We start from the raw sequence: 9,359 nt of genomic DNA, 5'->3' as shown, positions 1-9,359 counted from the left end.
TCTACCGAGTCTATCAGTAAAGAACGTACTTTTTCCGAGTAAATCCGATCTCGAGAAAGACAGACAAGTGCGAGTAAGAAAGAAAGAAAGACTGCCGGATGGAGTCCATATACGTTACGTAGCCGGAAGATTGTTTCACGCGCGGGGTATTTGAACAACGTTACGATAATAAATCTATTTTTGATAATTAGACTGATTATTATTTTTATGATTTATTATTTTTTGGATTTTTATGCATTTATTAGAAATATGAACATGCAAAATTACTCAGAATATCCATACACGATATAAATTAACAGTATGAATTACATATTGCAGATATATCTACCACATATATATTACTTTGTCTCAATTAAAATCTTAGTACCTGATACTATTGTTCATGAGCCAGTTTTAGTGGTTAATAAATTTCTGAGAAATATCATTCACGTTGAACAATCGAAACAAGTATTTCTTCTTTTCCTTGTTTTAATCCTTTCTCGTTGATCATTTAAAGCTGAAATATGAACGTATTTTATCATTTTTAATTGAATGAGTAAAAATTAGAAATAAAAAATTAATACAATCCAAATCAAATTAATTTTAAATAGTAAATAGCTGATAACCAGATTTAATGGTTTAAGAAAAGATTGTTTAATGTCGTAAGGTATTAAAACATTTTAGATATAATAATATATTATAATTAAATATAATAATAACATTTTAGATATATAACGAATATTCTTAATTTCGCAAAATATTTCTATCTATTTTATAGCTATAGTGCTACGTACTTATTAAATCGGAACCAATGTTAATTGATTCCGGCTTCATATTTTGTAACTCATGTAGAATCATGGCATGAAAAGATAATACGGTTGCTCTTGTGAATAATTCTGATACACCGTCTCCAGTTCTAGCGGAAACAGCCCAAAACTCAGCTTTCATTCTCCGCGCTACTTCAGCCGCTCGTTTTTCCATTATTGTATATACCTGATTGGACTAAAAACATTTATTTTATTTTGTAGTTATAGTCAATCAATGATAACAACATAATTTAAGTATTTCGTAATTATTGTAATTAAAGTAATATTAAATAAAGCTACTGTATTAAATTATTGTAGATTATTGTATAATTAATACAATTTTTAATTAATATCCTATACAAAAATTTAAAGGTCTTTTTTTTGCTAATTTAGTTAATCATCTAATGCATTAGAAATTTAACTATTTCCTTATAATTTACTTTCGATTTTTGTATATGTCAATAAATTCTGCATGATTTACCAGTAAATCTCGTTTTGTGCCTATTAAGAATATGTAATATGGCTCCGTGTTACTTTGAGCAGCTTCATTTAACCATTGTTGACAGTGTCCCAAAGATATTAAGTTGGCCAAGTCAAAAACAACCATGATTACTAAAATACAATATTTATAACATAAAACTTTGATACAATTTTTATATTTTACTACACATTCATAACAACAAATTTTTTTATACCATTTGCACTTCTGTAATAAGATGCAGCGATGGATTTAAATCTTTCTTGCCCCGCAGTATCCCATCTGAAATAAGTAAACAAATAATAAATTTCTATTTTTTAACATAATATTTATTATCAATATTGTGAAATTAAATAATAAAATATGTTGAAACGCGAAATGAACGCACATTTGTAAATGAAAAGGTACACCCAGAATATCAAACCTTTCTACTTCAAAATCAACACCGATTGTTGCTTTATAGTTATTGTCAAATATTTTGTGGCAAAATCTGTAAAGCAAACAATGTTATGTTTACTTTTTCTTCATGTAAAGTAAAAATAGATATTGTGGTATATTACCGATTTACTAGACATGATTTTCCAACCGAAACATCGCCAATTACAATTGCTTTTGCAATTTTCAAAGATACGCGTTTCGTTTTGCATGAACGTCTAACAATTGGATCAAAATCTCTTTCATTATATTTCGTCATATCAGATGAAAATGGTGGTGGCCAATTATTAACCTAGAAAACGTTTTTATTTTATTATTTGGTACATTTATCTCAAAATTTAACTTTTTAGCAGTATATGTGACTGAAATTAGAAATAAACTTATTATTAAATATCTAAATATATTTTTAAATGTTTTAATCTAAAATAAAGAAACGTAATTGCTTCTTATTCCCTATTTTCATAATTATTATGTTTTGAAGAAAAATATTAATCGATAAAATTACTGAATCGAATTTTGAATTTGATTTGAATTTAATTTCTACCGGATGTCCGGCAGCAATTGACGTACTAAGTCTGATTTAAAAATGCTTATCAATAGTATAACTATAAAGTTATGAATTGTTCATTATTTTTCATTAAAAATTATACTCGTATAAGAACAAAATTTTTAAGTCATACCTGTCTATCATCACGTGCCACTTCAATCATTTTGTAAATAGCTGAACGTGTTTCTAACATTATTTACACTGTATACTGCTCAATATTTCTTATATTGTAATGCAAATATATACAATTGTACAGCCTTTTATATTTACAATATATATTTATAAATTATTATATTATATTTTATTTATATAATTTCACTTTGAAACATGAGTACAATACACATTTGAAGACTTCATATGTTTAATATTTATGCTATGTTTAAATATATATTTATACAGTAAGAACTAGAGAAGCATTTGCGTGTTATATGTTGCCTACCCATTGCTAACATAAGTAATTTTGAACTAAATGAAAACATTGGTTGCTACGGCAGGTGTATACCATCTAATTTACTCTGCTACAAATCAATTACATATTCTAGAATTAAAATAAAATTTTTCTCATAAGTTTTCGATAAGTAAAAGTTATCTAAAATACCAATACCAAAATGTAAAATGTATGTGCAAATATTCTTTTTTTATTAAATTGCATTATCGTGTTAAAATATTTTTTTTTTTGCGTAAATTATAAAATACAAATATTTTACTATTATAATTGAACATGGAATGTTTCGAAACGTACAATTTTGTATTATAATCATATAGTTATTATTTTATAAAATTGAATTTACACGTAAACGTCTAACGTAGTTCACTGATTATTCACATGTCTGTTTCCGGCTAAGACTTTCTTTCTTTTTAGCAAGATGGCTCCTAAACCAAAGCCCACGGAAAAGTCAGGTATATTTAAAAGTTTTTAATAACATTTAAATTCCGTCTAACAAGTTTGAAAAATGTTTTAATTTAAGCAAACTTATAAAACATGATTAATGCGAATTTGTGATGTAAAAAGTTTGATTAATAAACACGTGTTCAATTTCAACCCTAAACATGTGGCTTGCTGTCTGTTTTGTATATATTTAAAAAAAGTATCGATATGTATATAATTATATTATTGTTTTATATTATTAAAATATTTATTATATCTTCGAATAGTAAATTTGAAAGAAATTTATAATTTCAATTAAACTTTTGCATGTTTTACATAACCTAAAAATTGTCCACAACAATTCCTTAAGAACTTTGTGTTATAAATATTTGACTAATATAAGATGTACAAAATATAATATTTTGATTATTTATTTTATTTTTCCTAGCCGGCAAACCAGCTGAGAAAAAAACAGAAAAGAAAACTGAGAAGAAGCCAGCTACTGCAGCTTCTACATCAAAAGTTACAAAACCAGCTGCGAAAACATCCACCACTGCAAAGAAAGCCGCAGCTGCTAAAACGACAACTTCTGCGAAGCCTGCAGCAAAACCAGCGGCAAAACCTGTGCCTAAAGTTGCTGCGAAACCAGTAGTTGCAAAATCTAAAAAAAATGTTCAACCTCCGAAGAAAACATCTAAGGGTGGAAGAACAGCTGCCCCACTTCAGAAAGCACTTAAAACTCAGAAAAAGGTTAATATACATAATATCAATGAAAAAAATTTGATTAATTGTAAACTTAGTAAATTATTTCAATATACATGATGATAAATGTTGGGGAATCTCGTTGAATGACTGTGATAAAAATATAGTCTACTGCTGATATATCAAATCATAAAAAATGAACTTTTTGGTTTATCATATATATATATTTGTATATTGATCATTTGTATTTATTTGCAGGTATTGAAAGGTGTTCATGGATCAAGAGTAAGGAAAATAAGGACATCTGTCCACTTCTATCGGCCAAAAACATTTAGACCACCAAGGGACCCGAAATATGCGAGAAAATCTGTCCCAAATAGAAATCGGTAAGTATTAAATACTTGTGTTATTTTTATCTACCTACTTACATACGTTTAATTTTATATATTTTATGACATGTATCATTTTATTTATTTATTTATTATAATTTTATATGAAAAATATCTAAAATAATTTTATTTTTTTCAGTATGGATGCATTTAATATCATCAAATTTCCATTGACCACTGAAGCTGCTATGAAAAAGATAGAGGACAACAACACGTTAGTTTTTATCGTGCATACTCGTGCGAATAAATACCACATCAAAGCTTCCATTAAAAAACTGTACGACGTTGATGTGGCTAAAGTTAATACGTTAATTAGGCCAGATGGTAAAAAGAAAGCGTATGTACGTCTAACGCGTGATTATGATGCGCTTGATGTTGCTAATAAAATTGGTATAATATAAATGTACCTATATATGATGAGTAGGGAAGTGTATCTGTATTAAAAAAATGCCTCTGTACAAAAAATTTTGTTGTTGTATTTCTTTAAAAATTTTACAATATTTTACACATTTCACTGAAAATCTAAACAATTATAACCCCAATCTACTTGGAGTTTTACGATAAGGAGCAGGTGTACCCGGTTCTCTGATACCTGGCGTCAATATCTCCTTCCTGTAAACAATATAAAATAATACCATAAAAATTAATGATACAAAATATCAGATAAATATTATAAAAAACTTATATTAAGCTTTCTACGGTAATTCAAATACTTTTATGGGACACTGTATGTATTATAAATTTGAAATACAAGAAACTTACTTCCTGATAGAAGCTTGTTCACGTTCAAGTTGTTCTTGCGCCCTAGCCTTCATTTCTTCCTCCGCTTCTTTCATCTGCCCTTCCATTTCATGTAAATGTTGCATGGCTTGTCGTCTTTTTGCTCGTCCGCTTCGTCCAGTTTCCTTTACGCTAAAGAACATAGGACCCAACTCGGCTAGCCAGTGGCCATCAACAGCAGTCACACATTGCATGTACTCCTTGCCAGTCATCACAAGTTCATGATACACCACGTAGTCTGGCGTGAAGCCCATACCGAACAAAGCTGACGTCGGATGAAGATGGCATGGCATTCCAGTACGACAATTCACGTATTCACCAATACCTTTTAAACGAGCTGCTTGGTGAAAGTATGCCGAACAAATACATTTCCGTACAATGTCCCAGTCCGTGCCACAGCTTACAACTTCCATCTTTTGTTGTTTCAGAATTTCTTCCAGCTGTTGTCGAACTTCTCTTACTTTCCGCATAGCTTTCGCGTGAATAAAGTGAACGTTACACCAAGAACTGGAATAACCATTCGCCTTCCACTGATTGTACACATTTAAATATGTTAGGTGGTCAGACTCTGGTACTTGAAACTTCTCTCGAGCTGAATCAGAATCTTCTTCGCGACCTTTGGGTCGGTAGAATATCGAAGGCACTGACAGCATAGAAACTATAATAAGTATATCTGCAGTGCAACCGAGTTGAGAAGCAACAATGAGCATCTGACATTGTGGTGGGTCTAGTGGAAATTCTGCCATTTGTCGTCCCAAAGGTGTTAAACGTCCTGTATGATCTAATGCACCCAAAATCCACAATTGATACAGAGAATTTAATATATTATCTTGTGGTGGAGGATCCATAAAATGAAAACCCAATAAATCTTGAACACCTAAAGACTTCAGTAACAATACAGTATTTGCTAAATTGGTTCTCTGTATTTCTGGAACTCCAGTTAATAGTAGTTCGTCTAAATATTGCCTTCGCGTGTATAATCTGTAGCAGGTACCAGGACCAGTACGTCCTGCTCTTCCTGCTCTTTGATCAGCATTTGCTCTGGACACTGGATATACTTGTAAAGCATCCATACCAATTCGTGGGTTATAAACTTTCAACTTGCAATAGCCCGAGTCCACGACGAATACAATTCCATCGACAGTTAATGAAGTTTCGGCTATATTTGTTGCTACAACGCATTTTCGTAAACCTCCCTCTGAACGTTGAAATATTTTAGCTTGTAAATCCGAGGGTAGTTGCGAGTAAATAGGTAAAATGGAAAGTGGAGGAGCTGATTCGATCTCTGCTAAACGTTCTTTCAAAGCCTCACAAGTAACTTCAATGTCTTCCTGACCAGGCATAAAGACCAATACATCGCCTGAACGGGGTTGCAAATGAATTTGTAACACTTGTTTCACCGCAGCATCAACATAGTCTTCTACTGGATTCTTGGCGTGTAATACTTCAACTGGAAATGTACGACCTGGGATTTGGAATGTTGCAGCATTTCCAAAAAATGCTGAAAATTTACTAGAGTCCATTGTAGCAGATGTTACGATCAATTTCAGATCATGTCGCCTGGCTACAACCTCTCTCAATAAACCAAATAAGACATCAGTAGATAAAGATCTTTCATGAGCTTCATCCATGATAATTACACTATATCGATCCAAATCTCCTTCCCTTAAGCTTTCTCTTAATAAAATACCATCAGTCATATATTTAATAACAGTATCTTTTGAAGTGCAATCCTCAAAACGAATAGCATAACCAACTTTGTCTCCTAAAGCAGTAGCCATTTCGTCAGAAACTCTTTTTGCCACAGACATAGCTGCTACTCTTCTTGGTTGTGTACATCCAATTATACCATAGCAACTATAACCATCTTCATGAAGATATTGAGTCAATTGAGTTGTTTTTCCACTGCCAGTTTCTCCAACAATAACTACTACACTGTTTTCTCTAATTACATTTAACAATTCTTGTCGTACAGCAAATACTGGAAGACTTCTCCTCTGGTGTTGAATGGACCTGTATTTAGCTTCTCCAGTAACTTCATCTCGTATATGACGCGCATATTTTTGGCCAGCTTTGAAGTCAGTTTCTTGACCTGGATCTTCCTTATCATCTTTGTGTCTATCACGTACACCCATGATATTACCAATATGAGTTCCAGCTAGTTCCCAATGTTTCTTTTGCGCCCTTTTCCGCTCTTTTTGCTCACGATATGCTCGTACCAAAGCAGACCCTTTTCTTGCTACAAGTGCCATATCAGAAGTAGGATCACGTACAGGTACAACAGGTTCCGGTTGTTTAGTGAATACAATTCGACCATCCAGAAATGGTGGAACAACATTATGGACTAAGAGATGTACTCTGGTTTCTCCTTCATCATCAGGATCATCATCATGATCTAAAGAACTGATGACACCAGATGTTAACATTCTGTTACGTTCCCACAATTCGTTATCTTTATTTATCTGTCGCTGTTGTGCGGAAAGACGCTTCTGTCTTTTTGCTTCCAATTCCATTTCCTTTTTACGGGTGTATTCTTCAGAAACATCAGCAAACGCATGATTTTCTCCATCATCCAAGGCATACCATTCTCTATCCAATCTTTGTTGCTCTTCTTCCCACAAGTCCCACATTTCTTTTTCTTCCCCAAGTATGTTAGGTGTAGCACCACTAGCTTTTCGATCTCTATTCCAAGGGTTATATTTATATGAAGGCGTAAATTCACTTCTAACACTGTCTCTACCATCTCTAATATTGTATAGATTGGGTGTTGGATGATCCCAACTGGATTTTCTTGGTTCTTCATCTTCATCATCATCCCAATTACTTTTAGATGTTGAATCCTTTGTTTTAAATATTGGAGTTTGAGGTTCATCTTTAAACCTTAAGGGTGTTTGTCTACTACTATCTCTAACACTGTCTCTGCTTCTACTCCTTTCTCTATCCCTATCTCTGTATCGATCTCTATTCCTATCCCTATCTCTATTCCGATCTTTGTCCTTATAATTGTGCCTATGATTTTTGTCCTGTGCACTCAATCTTTGATGCTTTAATCGTGCTTCTAATCTTTGTTGTGCCTCAGTGTTCACCCCGCCAGTATGCGTTGGAGTTTCTTCAGCATAAGATCTGTATTTTCTTTCCTTAATCTCTGATTTTAGTGAACTTGATTCAGATTTCAATGAGTTAACTTCCTGTGAATTTTCTTGCCTTTTTCGTTTTGCAAGTTTGTCAAGACCCAAGACAGATACCTGAGGCTTCTTAAATGTATGATCAGAGGGTTTCTTCCGAATAATCAAACCTCCTGCTTGATTTTTTTCAATCCCTTCTAATCTATACAAATTCGACTCATTTGATATATCCATCTTTTTACACTGAGTAATATTCGTTACTAAAATTTTATATGTTTAATAGCGTAAAAAGTAGTTATTTTTTAGCAAATATGTATAATACAACACTATAGTATAAAATTGCGTTTTAGACATTACGTTTTAAACACTATCCTTTAGACACCACATTCTAGACGTCATCTTGCAGACGCTAGGTTTTAGACGCCATCTTAGACACCATAACTGACTAATTAACTAAATAAAACTAAATTAGTTTCATAATCTATGGATGGATCTATAGTAAGAGAAAAAATACAGTCAATGACATTCATTGATAGCAATTCATTAAATTCCCTAGAAATTATTATTACTAGTTATTACGTTACATACATTATGAACATCTCATCTATTATAAATAAGTAAATATATAATGTATATAATATATAATATATAATAATACAATATATAATATATTTAATATAAATAAAAATTTTACTTGTGAAATGAATTTTCAGCAAAGTAATTTTATATTTTATATTTCAAAACTGTAAATGCACTGATATATATTATAAACGGGTGTAGACCTGTAGCTCCTTCTAGCGTGAATATCTTGTACTATAATAGGGTAAAACCTAGTGCGCCGCATTTAACTGCACAACAGCGTGGCAACGAACAAAAGATTATTTAACAATTTATTAATTAAATATCAAAATTATTAATCAGTAATAATTGCGATCACTTCCAAATTTCGAATTTACCTTTGTTACCATAGGAAGAAACATTGTCAAGATATAAATCGATCGCTTTCTAATATTATAAACTCCAATCAAATTAATGTTTATCAGTATTAGTTAATGGCAACTTATGTTATTGGATAATAAACAAATCGTAGATTGTCATGTAAAATTCGAGTAGATAAATAGGTTATTCTGTGATCCAAGAAACTAAAATCGTTGAATCGTAAAATCGTTAGAACCGTCACGCTGAGCAAAGAATCTAAGTAAATTTCATTAAAGCGTAAATTTTTGCTACAAATTAAAAAACTTTTTAAA

The 9,359-nt window shown here is 31.6% G+C and overlaps 3 protein-coding genes across 3 annotated transcripts; 1 reads left to right on the top strand and 2 right to left on the bottom strand.

Moving 5' to 3' along the window:
• Positions 1–15: 15 nt before the first annotated feature.
• LOC126874397 (ras-related protein Rab-34-like) lies at positions 16–2,922 on the bottom strand. The gene is made up of 7 exons (XM_050636379.1): positions 2,379–2,922; positions 1,824–1,990; positions 1,652–1,753; positions 1,481–1,545; positions 1,267–1,397; positions 774–981; positions 16–496 (listed from the first exon to the last, which is right to left on the bottom strand). Exons 1-7 carry the CDS (start codon positions 2,436–2,438, stop codon positions 426–428), a joined length of 804 nt encoding a protein of 267 aa, XP_050492336.1. The 5' UTR covers positions 2,439–2,922; the 3' UTR covers positions 16–425.
• A 127-nt stretch (positions 2,923–3,049) lies between these two features.
• On the top strand, positions 3,050–4,669 carry LOC126874398 (60S ribosomal protein L23a). Its single transcript, XM_050636380.1, has 4 exons — positions 3,050–3,145; positions 3,562–3,863; positions 4,074–4,201; positions 4,344–4,669. The coding sequence occupies exons 1-4, from the start codon at positions 3,112–3,114 to the stop codon at positions 4,603–4,605; spliced, it is 726 nt and encodes a 241-aa protein (XP_050492337.1). The 5' UTR covers positions 3,050–3,111; the 3' UTR covers positions 4,606–4,669.
• Positions 4,661–8,688, bottom strand: LOC126874385 (pre-mRNA-splicing factor ATP-dependent RNA helicase PRP16). The gene is made up of 2 exons (XM_050636338.1): positions 4,967–8,688; positions 4,661–4,816 (listed from the first exon to the last, which is right to left on the bottom strand). The coding sequence occupies exons 1-2, from the start codon at positions 8,341–8,343 to the stop codon at positions 4,735–4,737; spliced, it is 3,459 nt and encodes a 1,152-aa protein (XP_050492295.1). The 5' UTR covers positions 8,344–8,688; the 3' UTR covers positions 4,661–4,734.
• Positions 8,689–9,359: the final 671 nt, after the last annotated feature.

This window comes from Bombus huntii, chromosome 16 (genome assembly GCF_024542735.1).
Source record: "Bombus huntii isolate Logan2020A chromosome 16, iyBomHunt1.1, whole genome shotgun sequence".
In the NCBI taxonomy this organism is placed as follows: Eukaryota; Metazoa; Arthropoda; class Insecta; order Hymenoptera; family Apidae; genus Bombus; species Bombus huntii.
This window is presented reverse-complemented; position numbering and strand designations above follow the sequence as displayed.

Excerpts from the sequence above, each read along its gene's own strand:
- LOC126874397 (XM_050636379.1), bottom strand. The coding sequence starts at position 2,438 with ATGTTAGAAACACGTTCAGCTATTTACAAAATGATTGAAGTGGCACGT. Across the intron at positions 1,546-1,651 it reads GTACCTTTTCATTTACAAAT|ATGGGATACTGCGGGGCAAG; the intron begins GTGCGTTCATTT and ends TACTTATTTCAG. Across the intron at positions 1,398-1,480 it reads TTATTACAGAAGTGCAAATG|TAATCATGGTTGTTTTTGAC; the intron begins GTATAAAAAAAT and ends ATTGTATTTTAG.
- LOC126874385 (XM_050636338.1), bottom strand. The coding sequence starts at position 8,343 with ATGGATATATCAAATGAGTCGAATTTGTATAGATTAGAAGGGATTGAA. Across the intron at positions 4,817-4,966 it reads GAACAAGCTTCTATCAGGAA|GAAGGAGATATTGACGCCAG; the intron begins GTAAGTTTCTTG and ends TATTGTTTACAG.
- LOC126874398 (XM_050636380.1), top strand. The coding sequence starts at position 3,112 with ATGGCTCCTAAACCAAAGCCCACGGAAAAGTCAG. Across the intron at positions 3,146-3,561 it reads AAAGCCCACGGAAAAGTCAG|CCGGCAAACCAGCTGAGAAA; the intron begins GTATATTTAAAA and ends TATTTTTCCTAG. Across the intron at positions 4,202-4,343 it reads TCTGTCCCAAATAGAAATCG|TATGGATGCATTTAATATCA; the intron begins GTAAGTATTAAA and ends TATTTTTTTCAG.